At 41.2% G+C, this 16,415-nt stretch overlaps 1 protein-coding gene across 2 annotated transcripts in view; it reads left to right on the top strand.

The window, feature by feature from the left end:
- Window positions 1-16,415, top strand: part of CLCN4 (chloride voltage-gated channel 4) — a 40,004-nt gene that overhangs the window by 9,844 nt on the left and 13,745 nt on the right. For both annotated transcript variants that reach the window (XM_017812338.1, XM_017812337.1), the window contains 7 exons: window positions 1,194-1,345; window positions 1,671-1,770; window positions 6,431-6,618; window positions 11,874-11,996; window positions 13,531-13,737; window positions 13,830-13,910; window positions 14,435-14,980. In XM_017812338.1, the coding sequence (XP_017667827.1) occupies window positions 1,202-1,345; window positions 1,671-1,770; window positions 6,431-6,618; window positions 11,874-11,996; window positions 13,531-13,737; window positions 13,830-13,910; window positions 14,435-14,980 (1,389 nt within the window). In that variant the 5' untranslated portion in view covers window positions 1,194-1,201. The remainder of the gene's footprint in view (window positions 1-1,193; window positions 1,346-1,670; window positions 1,771-6,430; window positions 6,619-11,873; window positions 11,997-13,530; window positions 13,738-13,829; window positions 13,911-14,434; window positions 14,981-16,415) is intronic.

Raw genomic sequence — 16,415 nt, forward strand, 5'->3', positions numbered from 1 at the left:
AATTGGGAAATTTCCTCACAGATTCAAAGATCCAAATTCTTTACTTGTGACATCTCCATTCCTGTACTTGTTGGAGGAAAGTTGGTAGCAGCCATTGGTACCATACTGGCTTCATCAGTGACCAGCAAAAGTTATCTCATGTCCGTCAAGGAGCTACAGGCTCTGCAATTGGTTCTATACAACTTCTAAAGTCTGTATCTGTCCCCAATTTTCTCATGCGTTTTCATGGGTTTTTTCCTTGGAATTCCATGATAACAGACTTCTTTAGGCGTGCCATTTCAGATTACAAACCTTAGGTATTCTCTGGAAGATTCCATTTCCCAGGCACCTATTTTAGGATGGATAGGATTAACCACTCTTTAGAGCAACACTTTGTTAGAAGCACATGGCTGCATCTTTCAACTGTCCCAGCCCAAGAGCCCCCTGCCCAGCTGCTGGTGCTCTCACAGGCCCAGAGTCTGTGCCCATGCTGGGGGACATGGCTGCCACTTTCTCTTGTGCAGATTCAACTGGTAGCTGAGCCTGTATTCCAGAGGCAGACACACAGTTATTAGCACTTCAATTACTATGAGTGGTGAGGTTTGTTTCTGGTCAAGGTCTTCACATTTGCTTTGTCAGGTCTATGTCTCTGTATATTTTGATTCTGATTTCCCCCTTTTCCCCATAGTTTTCCAACTGGCAACAACCCTAACCAGACAACTTTGCTGGAATAGGTATTCTCGCACTCCCACATGCCCTCATCCAGGTTTGGTTCTTACCACCTCCTCCCTTATCGTTTGCATTTCTTTTGTGTCCCTGAATGTTCTTGTTCAGGCTTCCTCCTTTGCTCATTATGCTTATTGAATGCTTATTATTGAAATAGGTCCTTGGCCATATACCTTTAAAGGAGCAGGTGCTCTGCTGCCACACACCCTTACGCTTATCTTTCACTGTCTCTAGAAGCAGCCCAGGTGGTACCTACAGTCCAGACACCAAACTTTTAGATGGCTGAAATTAAGTTGTATGAATCTAACCCTCTGTGCCTAAACTATCCCATTTAACAAAGTCTCATGCTACTCCTCTCATCGGGAACGTTGTCAGCCTTTTCTGGAGCTTGTGATAGTAGCCAACTACTTTGGGACTTGACTTTTAAAGGAGGTAACAGTCATTTTTGCATGAATTTATTGACATACTTGTTTTTCGTCTACATACAGATCCTAATATGGTCAATGCAGGCGACATGAATGGTTCGGGCAACCTAATGGATTTTTTGGATGAGCCTTTCCCTGATGTTGGAACTTATGAAGATTTCCATACCATTGACTGGCTGCGAGAGAAATCGCGTGACACTGACCGCCATCGAAAGGTAACGGTGTCAGGCTTTGTTGCATCACAGTCCCTGGTCACAGCCATCCTGGTAGTGAGGAAAACAAGCAGTTTTTCAAAGTTATTGCTTCCTGTCTTCTTGTATGACTTGAAGAGGAATTTTAAAAATATGGATGTGGGATGTCTTGAGTTTGTAAATATGAAAGGGCTGCTGCAACTTAATCAGCAGAGCAACTCTAAAAAAATGATTGGGACACTGGGGAGTAGAGAAATTGTGTACACAGTCTGGGAGTTTAATTATTTTAAACATTGTACTCTAAAACTGTGTCAGCCTGAATCAGCAACATATCTGTGTTTAATTTCAGATTACAAGCAAAAGTAAAGAATCTATATGGGAGTTCATCAAGAGTTTGCTGGATGCCTGGTCAGGATGGGTTGTAATGCTTCTCATAGGACTACTGGCAGGTACATATGTGTTAGCGCTCCAGTTATGCCTGAACCATCCCACCCAAGTTGCTGCAGTGCTATCTCCTTCTGTTTTTACTTCGTTGTCTCTCCACTGATGCTTCAAGTTAAAAAGACAGCTTTGCATCCATGCAGTTGTGATCCCTAGTAAATATACCCACTTGCAAATCTCCCGCTGAGTGCTGACCTAGAAAAAATGTTGTTCATCAGTAGAGGGATTTTTTCTATTGCTTTTGCTTCACACTCAGTGGGCTACTTTGACTTTCTGAATCTTTGATTTACAGAAGTCAGTTTTATTGGTAGTATTTTTTTTCTTGTCATCACTTACTTTAATTTTGCAAGTAGAAAATATGATGTGGGGAAAATGTTGGTTGTGGACAGTCAAAGGGAAGCTTTATAAATTGCTGTATCCACTGGGTTATCTTCTTTATATATGTGTGAGGCAAAATACAGTTTCAGACTCAGTTTCAGATCTGCTTCCAGGCCAGACAGACATTACATATTTAACAGCCTGCTCAAACTCACATGGCAAATTCATTAATTTCCTCAATTTCTCCTGTCTTCTCCTCAGTTAAGCACAGCTTTCAGCTTGGAAAGCTGCACTTCTCTTACTAAGCTGAGACAGCTGCCATTTTTTATGCTTTTTCAGTGAGGTCAGGGCGCTCTTGTGTCATGCTGCTTGGTAAAAGCATGATGTGAAGTTTCACAATTTCCAAGGAGTGATGAGAATTTACTTCTCAGCATCTGTCAAATCAACATTTTTATTACAGTTGTTAGGAGCCTCAGAAGTACCAGTGAAGTACTCAAGAAAACACTGCTGAAATAACAAATTATGTTATTTTGTAGACATGTAATTGTTTCCACAAAATCTTTGGTGGGAGGGTGAGATGGGAAGAGAGTTTGATAGATTGTGTACTACCAGGACTGCTGAACCTTGCCTGAAGGCCAGGGTTGGCCTTACCTGGGACGGAGAATTCTGCTTGCAAATAAAGTTAGAGCAAGCCCTTCAGGGCTCTAGTGACCTCAGTAATCCCCTGGCTCATACAGAGAATGTGGTATACATACACACATTCCCATTTTAGTAAAAATATCCCAGAAGGTTTGATTCAGTTCCAGTTTGCAATGAAACCTTATGCTGAAATCCTAAAGGTTGTCAAAAGCCAGAGCTGCTGACCTCAGAAAAGATCTAATGCTGATACCTCCAGCTTGGGAATAGAGGTTGAGGATAAGCTGCAGCTGAGTTCTGTTAGCTTCTGCAGCCTTTTCAATGACAAGTGTGCAGAGCAATAAGTTTTACCTCAAGGAGTCAAGCCAAATTAGTAATTTTTTGCACTGGGACAAGGACTTGTGAATCACCCAGAGAACAAAAATTACCCATGAGCTGTGCTGAGCCCTGCCGTTGAAATGACACACATGCTCTGTGCCTTCAGCATTTCTGGGACAGGGCAAAGATGGAGAGTCATCACCTCAGCCTCAGCAAGGGGTCAACACCCCTTTGTTGAGTGTAGGGGGGAATAACTGATGAATGGATGAGGTTTCTTAGCCAGGTTTGGGGAGGGAGGAGGTGAGGTTGATGGTGCCGTCAAGAGGCACCTCATGTTGTTTTCCTCTCTACTTGAAGTATTGCTTGTGCTGCCTGCTCAGAGAGGAGAGCCTGCTATGAGGGTACCTATATGGTCAGCCAGGTTGTGTGGACCAGCCTGGCTCCTCCACGGTTCCTCTTCTGCTGCACAGGCAGAAGCTACTGCTGCTCCACGGAGAGCAGCCTGGCTCAGCCACATGGACACTGGGTGAGCTCTTGGGCAGCTGGGTCCATGCGTTACCAGAGGCAAGGACAAATTGTGGCAAGGACTGGGAGAGGAAGAGGAAAGTAGCAGCAGGGTGTGAGTGTCCCGTGGAACATCCTGACCCTGCTGCCTCTGTGCTGGCGATGGAGAGCAGCAAGATGGGACTCACAGAGAATGGGCTGTCAGGGGCCAAAGTTTCCAACATGTTTCCAAATGCACTTGGGTGATTTACCCAGCCAGGAGTTTAAAGTGAGCTTAACTGATCTACAAGCCTAAATCCCACCAATTTTGTCAACTGTATCTTTCAGACTGTGCAATACCTCAAAGGCAGCACCTCCACAGTCAACACAAGCCATTGAGGCCAATCAGAGAAATCCTTGTTCTCCAGTGTTCCTGCCATTGGGCTCTGTTGCTCTGTGCATGTGTAGCTGCACTGAGCAAGTAAATCTTGGTTCTTCTCTGGAAAACATGTGTAGTATATGGCATATAGCTTTTTCCTCCTTCTGTGGATTACAAAGTATTTGGCGAAAGGGATTATATCAGCTGCATAATTAAGTCTTACAGGTGCTGAGGTTCCTGTGAGCTTTTTATATTAGAAAATTGAATGTTTGGTCTTCATTATGTTTACTGACTTTATTGGGGAAAATAATGTCAAAAGCCTGTCTTCCTCTACACCTTCTGCTAGGTAGCATTAATATGCATTGCCTGGTTACGAGTAATGTAAACTTTGAAGATTGGGGTAACTACAGAGAATGCTAAAGATCCATCAAGAGATTCAAGAGGCACAGCATTTGGTGCTCATGTCCAAGGGATGAGGATTCTTTGTTTCCTGAAACTTTCAGAAAACTGGAGAAGAATTTAGAGCTTACTGCAAGACTCAGGAAGCTATGCAATCTGAAGTTGATAGCAACACAATGATTCATCATCATCTTAGAATATGGTTCCATAGAAACTTGGGAAAAACGGAAGAGAGTAAGCAAGAGTAAGGGAGGGTCTTCATGAAAGAAAATAATTGGTACAGACGTCATCACTCTGCTGTGCAACCTTTCTTTTATGTGTGATCCTGTCTAGTGTATCTGTATAGTTCTTCAGATTATTTCCATATAACAAAAAGTCTTCACTGTTACCCTAGTGACCAATCCTTGCCAGTGTCCTTCTTAAGGGTATAAGAAGATATGCTTACATGCAAGACTCTGTGAAGACTGGTGGTGTTTTTGTTCTTTGGAACTAAAACCAGGTTCCACTTGCCTGAATTATTTGAAATATATTTCTCCCCCCACCCTTTTACAGAAATGAAAAGCAGAAAACTTTAGTTCCAGGTCAAATAAACCAGCTCTTGGACCCACCTGTGTGCCCCAGCTGCTAGAGGAAAGGGGATCAGCCCCCACTCCTGCTTCATGTAATTACATTCTTAGCAGGAGCCATGAAGCTAAAAGTTTTGGAAACATAAAACCAAACCAGTTCGCATTTTCCAGAGCTTCCCCCCCTCCAGTGTTTTAGTCCCGCAGAAATGCACTGATAAATTCTGTTCAAATCCATTACTGGTTTTCTGAAATTATATTAATGATTATTTATAAAGATAATATGAATTCTCTGTATATGAGAGGGGTTTGGAAAACACTAAATGACTCTTCTATAAGTTGGTGATTTAATTCTTCCCAGAAAGTATGGGCATAGGACAGAACGCAGGTCTGTGTTCTGGCTGCTCCCAGCCTCCTGTTCCTGCTCTTCTTGCATTTATGGGGACCCATCTGCTCTCAGGGAGCTGATACTGGGGCAAATTGTTATCACTGATGAGCAAATGCCCTAGAAAATGAGAATTTTTCTTTTTTTGTGTCTGGGCGCAGCAAGTTTGCCTGTGTCTGTGTCTGGTGGCCACCGGGTGTCACTGTAGCTCTGTGTAATTACTGGGGAAAGGCTGAAATAAGGGTTGGTTTGATACAGGGAGGATTTGAAGGATAATTTTATTCTGCATGTCCGGATTGCTAATGAATGTGCACACACATGGAAAGCCCCATTCTGTTAAGTTCATAAGTCAAAATTCGGCATCCATGTTGTCTCTGTAATGAAATCATCCTTCTGAAAGGTTGCTGTGTTGGGACCAGAAATGCTATAGGAAAACAAACCTATCCTTCTCCTCCGCTACCCCTGAAATACACAGCATGGTTTGAGACCTGCAGCTTAGTGTGTGTATAGAGACCCCACATGAAGTCTTCCGTATCTCAGCCAGGTTGTGCACCTGCCTGGGACAGGCTGCAAGATCAGGCCTGACATTGGTTATGCCTCCCCTGTTTGGCCATCAGTCAGTATGAAAATGATAATGTTTAAAATAAAAGCTTATGAGAAGGCATTGAGGGTCAGACAAACTTGTTAATTCCCCCAGTTCTTTGGTAGATTTGTATTTATTGAATCATAGAATAGTTTGGGTTGGAAGGGGCCTTTAAAGGTCATCTAGTCCAACCCTACTGTAACGAGCAGGGAAATCTTCAACTAGATCAAGTTACTCAGAGCCCCATCCATCCTGATCTTGAATGTTTCCAGGGGTGGGGTATCCACCTCTCTGGGCTACCTGTTCCAGTTTCACCACCCTCATTGTAAAAAACTTATTCCTCATATCTAGTTTAACCCAACCCTCTTTTAGCTTAAAACTATTACTCCTTGTCCTATTGCAACAGGCCCTGCTAAAAAGTCTGTCTCCATCTTTCTTATAAGCCCCCTTTAGGTACTGGAGGACTGCAGTAAGGTGTCCTCGAAGAATTTTATTTCCTCAAATCACTTCTCCCCCCCCCCCCGATATTAAAATGAAAGATATTTTCCTTGCAACTTAATATTTTTTAATGCCAATATTTCTTTTTCTGCATTTCATTTCTCAGGCACATTAGCTGGAGTGATAGATTTAGCTGTGGATTGGATGACAGACCTGAAGGAGGGTGTCTGCCTGTCTGCCTTCTGGTACAGCCATGAGCAGTGCTGCTGGACGTCTAATGAAACTACATTCGATGACAGGGACAAATGTCCCCAGTGGCAGAAATGGTCTGAACTTCTTGTAAGCCAGTCTGAGGTACGAGAGACCTGATTAGTTTGGGGTCACAGCAGGCCAGGCAATGCCCTTTTTTCATACTTGCTGATGTTCCCTCCAGAGAGTTTCTCTGAAAGAGAAAGTAATAAACTGAGCACGCTGCAAAAAAAGACATTTCCACAAGCAATCTGCTTAACTTGGAAGAGATCCTATTGTTTCAGTGTAATGGAAAGTGGAAAACTGTGAGCTTGTACACTCTTTTTATCAGTATTAAACTAAAAGGGTTTCATCATACGCATAACATAATCACCAGGGGACCTGAGCTGCCCTTTTTTTTTTTCCCTTTCAAAGACAATTTTATGGGACAAAAAAAGATGAGCACTGACAAATACATTTAAGAGGAAATTTTCAGGATTGCAGATGGATTTTTATATATTCAGATGCTGTGAGTAGTAGAGAGAGCTGCATAAGAACTGCTTGTTTATCCCTTGCAGTCATTTTCTCTATCAGCCATCATGATATTTAGCTAGCACCAAAAGCTGGCGAAAGTGAAAGATTTGCAGGGGTAGAGGACAAGAAGGGAAGAAGCTGATCTGGACTGGCATGAAACTTGTATTTTAAGGTTTTTTTCTTACATTTTTTTATGGTAGTAATTTTAAGGACAGAAAAATGCTGTTTCAAAGCAAAGCAGGTGAAAGTTTCATTTTGAAGGCAATCGAAAGAAGCCTCTCTATATACCATTTAGCAGATGGCACGTTAAAAAAATACAAAAAAAGACATTTTCTTTTCAACCTAAGTTATTCAATGTATTTAATAAAATTGATCCCTTTACAAGTCAAATTTTTGGCAAAGTCATTGTCTTAAATCCCTCTCACCTCCTCATTTCTGCAGCTGACTTGAATCTGACAATAACTGAATATGACATGGAGGTGGGAGAGGTTGTATGAGATCTTCTCCCAGTGTGGATGTAGTCTGGTCTTGCAGTGTTTGAGGACACCTTCACTGCCTTACAAGTGTGTCACTCATGTTCCCTTCAGTGCTGCTTTAGGTTTATAGTAGTTGTAGTACTAGATGAGAGTCTGTGAATATGTGTAGCTCAATTTTCAAGAGTTTCCACTAACTAACCATAATGGAAGTAGTGGGGTGCTCCCTATTCCTGAATATTCCCACCGCATAATCAGAGGCAAAAATCTCTCAGCACAGTTGCTGATCACAGTGTCAAGTTTCCCTTTGCCAGAGGTTTGCTAGGTTCACCCTGGTTTTCATCAGCAGGTAGTTTGGGTGGTTGTATCTTTGTGACAGCGAAGAAATATTACTCGGGTATAAAGCTGCAGGACTGGGGACAATGCTGTAATTTAAGAGAACAAAAAAATGTGGGAAGGGAAAAAAGAGGAGACTGTTACAATTGTTAGGGGATTTGGAAATCCTGTGCATGTGTTTGACATGCTGTTACTCTGGCTGAAATATATAAACAATGCATATCCTTGAGAAAATTTATTGCTTTCATATGCTATTTGAAAGCAGCAGTCACAACTGTTGTATGCCATGACCTATAGGAGAGGTATCAGCAAGGTGGGCACTGTGAAACTTTACTCACTTTCTATTCAAATTGGGCTTTTCACCCCCTGGTGTACTGTTAAAGTAGGAAAAAAAGGTTCATCTTCGCTAAGTTTTGGGTTCTTTCTAAGAACAAATGAGCCTCTAAGATCTGTGGGTTCCTGGCTGCCATGGTCTGATGGATGCTGTAAATTTTAATATTATAGCTCTCTGTTACTATTACACTGAAATCCCAGGCAAAGCCCAACAAAAATGTGAATATGGAAAGTAAAAATTCAGTTTCATAGAAAAAGGCTTACAAGTTTTGCATGATATGGTTCCTGTAGTAGTAGCGGACTCCAGCAGGTATCAAAATACACTGAACTTGACTGAGTTTCAGAATAATTTTGCCTTTTTTTTTCTATGTTGTTTCACTTTGTGCCTGACATTTACATAACAGCCCTATAAAACAGGAGTGTGCATTGCAGCACACTTTAGGCAAAAAGTATTTAGAACAGTTTCCCTGAAGGTACTCCAGTTAGACATGTCTTCTTTTTTTATGCATGACTGTGATTCTTTCTCATCATAGCCAACTAAATTTGACATTTTGAGGACCGAGATTTAGATCAGTTCTTCCTTGTGGTTTTGCCAATTTATGGCTGTGATAAACCCTGTACATATGTTTTCACTGAGAATTGTGACATTTCCTATGGCATCTCTTGAAAAATGTTTCCATTCTAGTACTCCTATAAAATAAGCCCAAAGCAGAGGCTTGATACAAATTATTATGGAAAATATAATAGCACACTAGACACCTACCAGGCTATGTTTTCTTCCCTAAACACTGTTTTGTAGGTCAGTTATACTCTTCAGCCTTCTGAATGACTTCCATAGAGGAGGGGAAGAGGGTTTTTCGATGTGAGAGAGTTTCAAAACCTCAAATACACTGGCAGATCGAAAGCTTATCAGATGTCACTCAGTTCAGATCTCTGGCCAGTATCTGGTGATCTGGACCTTCCCTGTTCTGGAGATACAGTTTAGTCCCAACCCCAACTTCACTGGAGCTGAGGACTTCATTTCTGATGCCTGTCTGGGGTAGAGGAAAGGACCTTGTGTCTTCCATGGATCATAACACTGGACCCAGCAATGGACTGTATTCCCATACCAGAGCTTCTGTATCTCCTGTCATGAAGCTGAGACCTGCAAGACAAGGAAACTCCTCTATACCTGGAACCCCATTCTCAATTTTGCAGCCTTGAATCTGTCAGTCTTGAGGAGACACACTGCTGTAACACCCGTAGGAAGGAGTCTGAAAACTGAGATGCCCCATAGAGTCAGGGTAGAGTTGTGGGCCTCTGGAGAAAACATACATTGGATGGCATCCTGAGGCATTGGTTTCTTTCAGTATTCTGAATTTGTAAGGGTTATTTTCGATTGTGTTCCATTTGTATCTAAACTGGACTGACACCAGATCTGAAATATTGCTTGGTCTTGCAAACTAAAAGACAAAATTTTTCTCAGTTTCCCTATGTGCTTCATTACTATTGCTTCCAGGGTGAGTCTTTCAAGCCACTAGTGGGAAAGGTCATAGCTGGATCACCTCTCCTGGTGAGCTGTTTTGGTCTCTGATTGCAGTGTACAGCTTAAGACTTCTGCTGATTCAGGGCCTTAGTAATGGCACATAGTGGATAAGAAATGAACCATTTGCTATACTGACTTACTGCTACTTCACTTCCCAAAGGTTTTCATATTATTAATCATTAGAAACTGCTGCAGTTGAACCTGAAGAATGCCAGATATCTGGAAAATGTAACAATGAAAGTTGTCCCAAGGGATAAGGTTGAACTGGCCATACAGACTCTTGTGGGGTCCTGCCACAGAGCTGTAGGTGTATATGTGATTGCAGTAACGAGCTGACATAGTTTTCTTATGACTTCTGAGTTGTGAAAGAAGAAGAAGTAAAAAGAAACAAAGTTAATTTGACTCCAGTGAATTTAGAAGCAAAATTACAGCTTTCACTCAATGTAGTAGGGCCAAATTTTTATCAAGGCGTTGGCCTTCTTTGGAGGTACTCCAGGCTCACACTGACAGGAGGATTTTGCCCTGAGGCAAGATATCCAGAGTTTTCTGTAGAGGAAGAGTAAATATTGTCATAGCTGCTTGTAATTGAAAGCACTAGGAGAAGACATTCACGAGGCTGTCTTCAGCTGTAGCAACAAAGATCCACGGTTACTACAGCTGAATGTCAATCACTGCGAGTGTGGGATCCATGACTGCTTAGTCTCAGGGCACCGGAGGATAACATTGTATTGCTCTTCTGCTGTTATCAGCAAAGCCAGCTGCCAACTTCAGCAAGCACAAGAGGACCTTAACAAATTGCACTTCTTTCAAATATACCCATAAGGACAAGGGCAGTGGTTTCCTTACTGTATTTTCATTTGGGCAGACCGAGAAAATTAAACTAGCAAACATCTATGCTGTTAAAGGTTGATTCCTTGCAGGCTTGAAAACAGGGAGGCTTCTCAGCTCTAGGTTTTTTATGACTGGGAACAGGGCTTGGCCAGCTCTGTTAACAGAAGACACGATACAACTGATGAATGCCTGTTTTCCTGCTTGATTTATCGTAATGTTGATATCCAGGCTGCTATCCTGCAGAGCAAAGACAGGGGCCCCGATGTTCTTGAGCAGCTGGAATTGCATCCGGTAGGAAGAGTTCACTTAGAGGTGAAGGATTCATACCAGTTCATGACTGAGGTCCATATCGGTTTTTTGTTCTGTAGTGTCATGTTGCTAGAGGATATTGTTTGAAGGCTTAAACTCCTTGTATCAATTTGATGCCTCTGACTAGATTCTCTTTTGTTTGTGTAGGTAGGGTTTTTGAAATTATTCTAAAAAAATTATGCACGAGAAGAGGAAGAGGTATCCTAAGGCAGATTTTTTAACAAAAGTTTCGGCTTGACCATTGGAGACAGGTAGAAAACCTGAAGGTCACTATTGACTGTGCTTTCACTATGGCACTGCACAGTCAACTGTTGTTAATGATCATTAGCATGTCCATTCTGTTAGAAAAGTAAAGCTATTCAGCTTGAAGACAGGCTTATTCCTGACGAATGCTTTTAAAATAGCACAAAATTGACTGAGGTGTGTCTGAGTGGGTTCCGCCAAAGTGTGGTGTTTTCAAATTGTTTTCAACCCTATCATAGATAGCATCATATAGAAGGAAAGGATTTATTTATGGTTTTTTCCTTCCCATTTGTGAACTGAACTGGCTAATGATATACACACGTGTTTCATTTGAAAAGATTAGCATCTGCATGGAGAAATGACCTTTGAATACCAGCCCTCAGACAAAGATATATCAGGGTGACATCCGCTATCCTCCACCGTGGGATGAACACATCACATTCCTTCATTAGGTGCCTTTTTATTACCAATTGCTTTTGCCCTTATGACATATTTATTTGATGTTTTGGAACTTTTTGTAGGTTAGTTTAATTTTTTTTCTTGAACGATGCTCAGCTTACTTTGTTTGGGTCCCTTGCAAACAGACTGTATGGACTAGGTTAAGTATATATTAGTATGCTGCTTCTTTCCATGAGTAATAAAATTGTTGGAGTATAAAAAGTTATTTGTCCTTCCTGAGGAAAAGCCACAGTTAACATGTAAATGAAAAGATCAGGCTCTGTGCCATCATGACCCCTAGTAGAAGTGTGAGATTTGCCAATCTGCATTTGTCTAACAATGTTTGTTACTTTTTCTAGGGTGCAAGTGCTTACATTCTAAACTATTTTCTGTACATTATGTGGGCTCTATGTTTTGCTTTCCTGGCAGTCTCTTTGGTCAGAGTGTTTGCTCCTTATGCCTGTGGCTCTGGAATCCCAGAGGTGAGTTTCTCTTTGTGCATGAATATCCAAGTACCAAACAAAACAAAAAAATGATGATTTACCACCTTTTCCCATTCCAGAACTATACTATGAGATAGCATAGAATCAAGAAAATTGTCTTTCCATCTCATCTGACTTCATTCCTTTGTCTATGCTTTTATGGTGCTCATCTAAATTTTTCGTATTATAAAGTATTTGAAGGTCACTGTGACAGGTTAATGCACATACTTGTTCATTGCCAGAGCTTGACATAAAAATCAACGTCTCCAAGAGACACATACTCACTAGAAGATCATATAGAATTTTCCTTGAATGAAATTACTTGGGTCAGTTACAAAACCATTTATTTTCTAGGCTAGGCTCTAAATAAAAGCAAAAAAAAAAAAAAAAAGAAGAGAGAGGGCTACAAAATTAAGGTTTCCTGAGATGCCCATCATTTGGAATGCCTGAAAAGTGTTTGGTGCACATCTTTTGCAAATTGTGTCCCTGTACATAATGTCATCTACATTATGCCAGCATGACAGCATTATAGCAGCCAAAATATCTACTTGATTTTCAATATTCTACATATTGAGTCTCAGTCTATATTTAAGCTGTTAGAATGAAAAAGCTTGTAATTCAATCAGCAGAGCTACTCAAAATCTTTGAAATCAGAACAGTCTTTTGTTAAAAGTGCTATGGAACCACTGGAAGTGTTATTTAGGAATGTGGCAGAGAAAATCAACAGCCCAAATTTTAGAAATCTTGGCATGCTTTTGTTCTTGATCTCTAAGAAAAGCATCCAAACGTTTAAAAAAACCCTACCTCAAATAATTTGAAATATTTAAATAATTTCCGTGTTTCAAAGTAATCATGTGTGTCTTTGTTACATTTGTTGTATCTGTGGTTTTAAAACCTTTTTATAGTTAACTGTAAAGCTAGTTTCTGAGTGGTAAATCCCTCATATGAGGTGATGCTCAGCTCCAGCCCATTTCCAGGCCGAGAGTCCAAACCCAAATCCCACCCTATGTGGCATGCACATGCCTTTGCTCTATCCTAGCCAATCACGTGCAAAATTAAGAGAAAAAGCATCCAAATAAGATCTTTCGGACTTTATCATTTCATCATACTTTCATGCTTTTGTGGTGCAGCAATTCCAAATATTTAGAACTTTTTTTATGTGTTTTAACTGGAAAAAGCCTGTGGTTGTTTATTTGCTTTTTTTTCTTGCTTTGTTAAAGTTGAGTCTAGTTTAACTCTGATCTTGTAAGCCAAGGAGATATATAAGAGTTTCATATTTCTATTGATCTCTGTGAGAGTCCTTACTGACTGTTATGGGGACCACCCATAACAGCAGTAAAAGTGTGGTCTGCTTAACCCCTGCTCAGATATTGCTGTGGGAAAGCTGCCCTACCTGTGGTTTCTTTCTCTCCATCACTGGCTCTTTTCAAGCAGTCTGCAACTTTTTAAACTACACTGGAGTTTTAACTCCATTTGAAAGTTCAGAGTAGAAAAGGTTTCTTCATCTCTTCAACATGTTCTTCCTGCTTTCCAGATAAAAACCATCTTGAGTGGGTTCATTATTAGGGGCTACCTGGGAAAGTGGACACTTTTAATCAAAACAGTCACCTTGGTTCTGGTGGTATCTTCAGGCCTCAGCCTTGGGAAAGAGGGGCCGTTAGTCCACGTGGCCTGTTGCTGTGGAAACTTCTTCAGCAGCCTTTTCTCAAAGTACAGCAAGAATGAAGGAAAGAGAAGAGAGGTGAGGTTGGCTCACGTTATCTCTAATTTCTCTGTCTGATTACTCGGGGCTTCAAAGGACTCATGCCTTGCATGTAAACATTTGTTTTGTAGGTGCTTTCAGCTGCAGCTGCTGCAGGAGTTTCTGTTGCCTTTGGGGCTCCAATTGGAGGTGTGCTTTTCAGTCTGGAAGAGGTGAGACCTGGAAGTTCACTTGCTTCAATAAATATATTTTCATTTGACATTTTTTCTAAGATTACTCTTTTTTTTTTCAAGTATTTATATGCTTATTTTTTCTTCTGAAGCAAAAACAGCCTTTGATTTCCAGTAATAAGAAATAACCAGATATTCTAGCCTAATTTGAGTAGCAGAGCAGCACTGGCTTTCTGGAAACAAATTAGATGATTCAATTTGGAAACGCGTCTCTGGGCTGAGGTTTCTCCAGCTATCTGCTTGCTGACGCATGGGCCAAGCTGTCAAGCATCCATCTTATACTCTCTAGACAGCTACTCTGAATTTAGATTTATTGATTTTTAACTAGTTGCTGCTCCCTGCCTGAAATCTGAAAATGCCTTTTCTAATACCTTTGTGAACATATTCTGGTTGTGGTAAGGACTAGTGCTCCCAGTGAAGTAAAATGAAACAGGTGGGGATGGCAGTTAAAAGGAGCACCCTCTGTCACACTCAGTGAAATGTTTATGGTCTCTTCTTGGTTTTAGGTCAGCTATTACTTTCCTCTGAAAACCCTCTGGAGGTCATTTTTCGCTGCTCTTGTGGCTGCCTTCACACTGAGGTCCATTAATCCTTTTGGTAACAGCCGACTGGTCCTGTTCTACGTGGAGTACCACACCCCCTGGTACATGGCCGAGCTCTTCCCCTTCATCCTACTTGGCGTCTTTGGGGGCCTCTGGGGCACCCTCTTTATCCGATGCAACATCGCTTGGTGCAGGAGGCGAAAAACCACCAGACTTGGGAAATACCCAGTGCTGGAGGTCATAGTGATTACAGCCATCACTGCCATCATCGCCTACCCCAACCCCTACACACGGAGGAGCACCAGCGAGCTGATCTCGGAGCTCTTCAATGACTGTGGGGCCCTGGAGTCCTCACAGCTCTGTGACTACATCAATGATCCCAACATGACCCGGCCAGTGGATGACATTCCTGACAGACCTGCCGGCCCTGGAGTCTACTCTGCCATGTGGCAGCTCGCCTTGGCTTTGGTGTTTAAAATTGTCATCACGATATTCACTTTTGGAATGAAGGTAGGTCGGGGACAAGTGCAGAAGCTGCCGTGAGCACAAGGCACAGATGAGTTGCCGTCGGCAGCCTTGGTCTGGCTGGCAGGGCTTGTGTGCCTCTGACCTACGCCCAGCACGTGGGTGCTGCTGAGATGCTGCTGGCTCACCTGCCTGCCAGCACCTTGCTCTGTAGGCCGCTGCTTTTCCACCTTCTAGTCATCTGTGCTTTTGTTAGGTGAAGAAGAAATCTGTATGGGAATTTAAATCTGCTGTTGCCAATAAGCAAATTCAAGATGATTCCCACTGCAGCTGTTTTTTAGCTCTGTCATGGATATGGACTATTTACATTGCTGTTTGTCTAGGTAGATTAATGTCTTAATGTGCCTCAAGGTAGCTGTTCTCAGGGAATTAATAATTTTAAATTGACTATTTTACACATTTAAAGCATCACAAAAATATAAAAGTATCTAAAAAGGTCTATTTTTGAATCATTTTAAGAACTGTAGCTTGGAAAAAAGAGGGAATGAATAGGAGGACTAATATATGATTTGATTATTCTGGATTTGCAACTTTTTCTTTCAACAACTCCTCCTCCCCCTAAATGAATGATGAAAGGTTCAAGAACAATTTATCCAAGCTTTCAATATGTACTAAGATGTTTTTGGTGAGCTCTATATATCTGATTGCTAGAGCCCATAAAAAACCACACATCTGTCTGTCTACATCTCCCATTATCTGAACACTTGGTTCTGGATCTGATGGTAGCAGATGATGGGAAGTTTTTTTGGGTTCTACATTATATTTTATACTGTACTCAAAGCTAAAATGTCTCATCTTTCTCTTGAACACTACACTTGAACTGAGGATCCATCTTTTAGCCCTTCACTCTGGAAACAGATTTATGGCTGGCAGCCAGTTATTATGCTTGTTCATTTAAAAACTTTGCTTCTTTATTTGACGTGGTTCTTTATTTATCCAGTATATTTAAAATATGTTAAAATCAGTTGACAGTTTCAACTATTTTGTAAAAAACCAGACAAAATAGCTTTACCCACTAAATCTGGAAGACTCAATCCAACTGTATTAGCAAAGTTAACAGTATATGGTGTAGGATATAACATCCGCTGTTATCAGTCCTAATGCCTCTGGGCCATGCTGAAGTGGTTAGTTTAGTTCTCTAGAAAGCTCAAGGTATATTTTCAGACTTAAAAAGATATAACAAGCTTTCCTCTCTAAAACCAACAAAACACCATACAAGCCCACGTCAAACATCTGAGTTGTCTTCTCCACTGGGGAATAGATCTCCAACTTGCAGGTACAGAGAGGAAACACACTTAGTCAAGGCAAAGTGAATTTTCATTTTCTTGTTTTTTTCCTTCTCATTTCAATACTGTATCTTAATGATTTGTAGCTTGTCTGTATAGCAGACAACAAAGTAATGATTCATAGAGCTTCCTGA

The sequence above is a fragment of the Lepidothrix coronata genome, unplaced genomic scaffold (genome assembly GCF_001604755.1).
Source record: "Lepidothrix coronata isolate B3197 unplaced genomic scaffold, Lepidothrix_coronata-1.0 Scaffold35, whole genome shotgun sequence".
Taxonomy (NCBI): domain Eukaryota; kingdom Metazoa; phylum Chordata; class Aves; order Passeriformes; family Pipridae; genus Lepidothrix; species Lepidothrix coronata.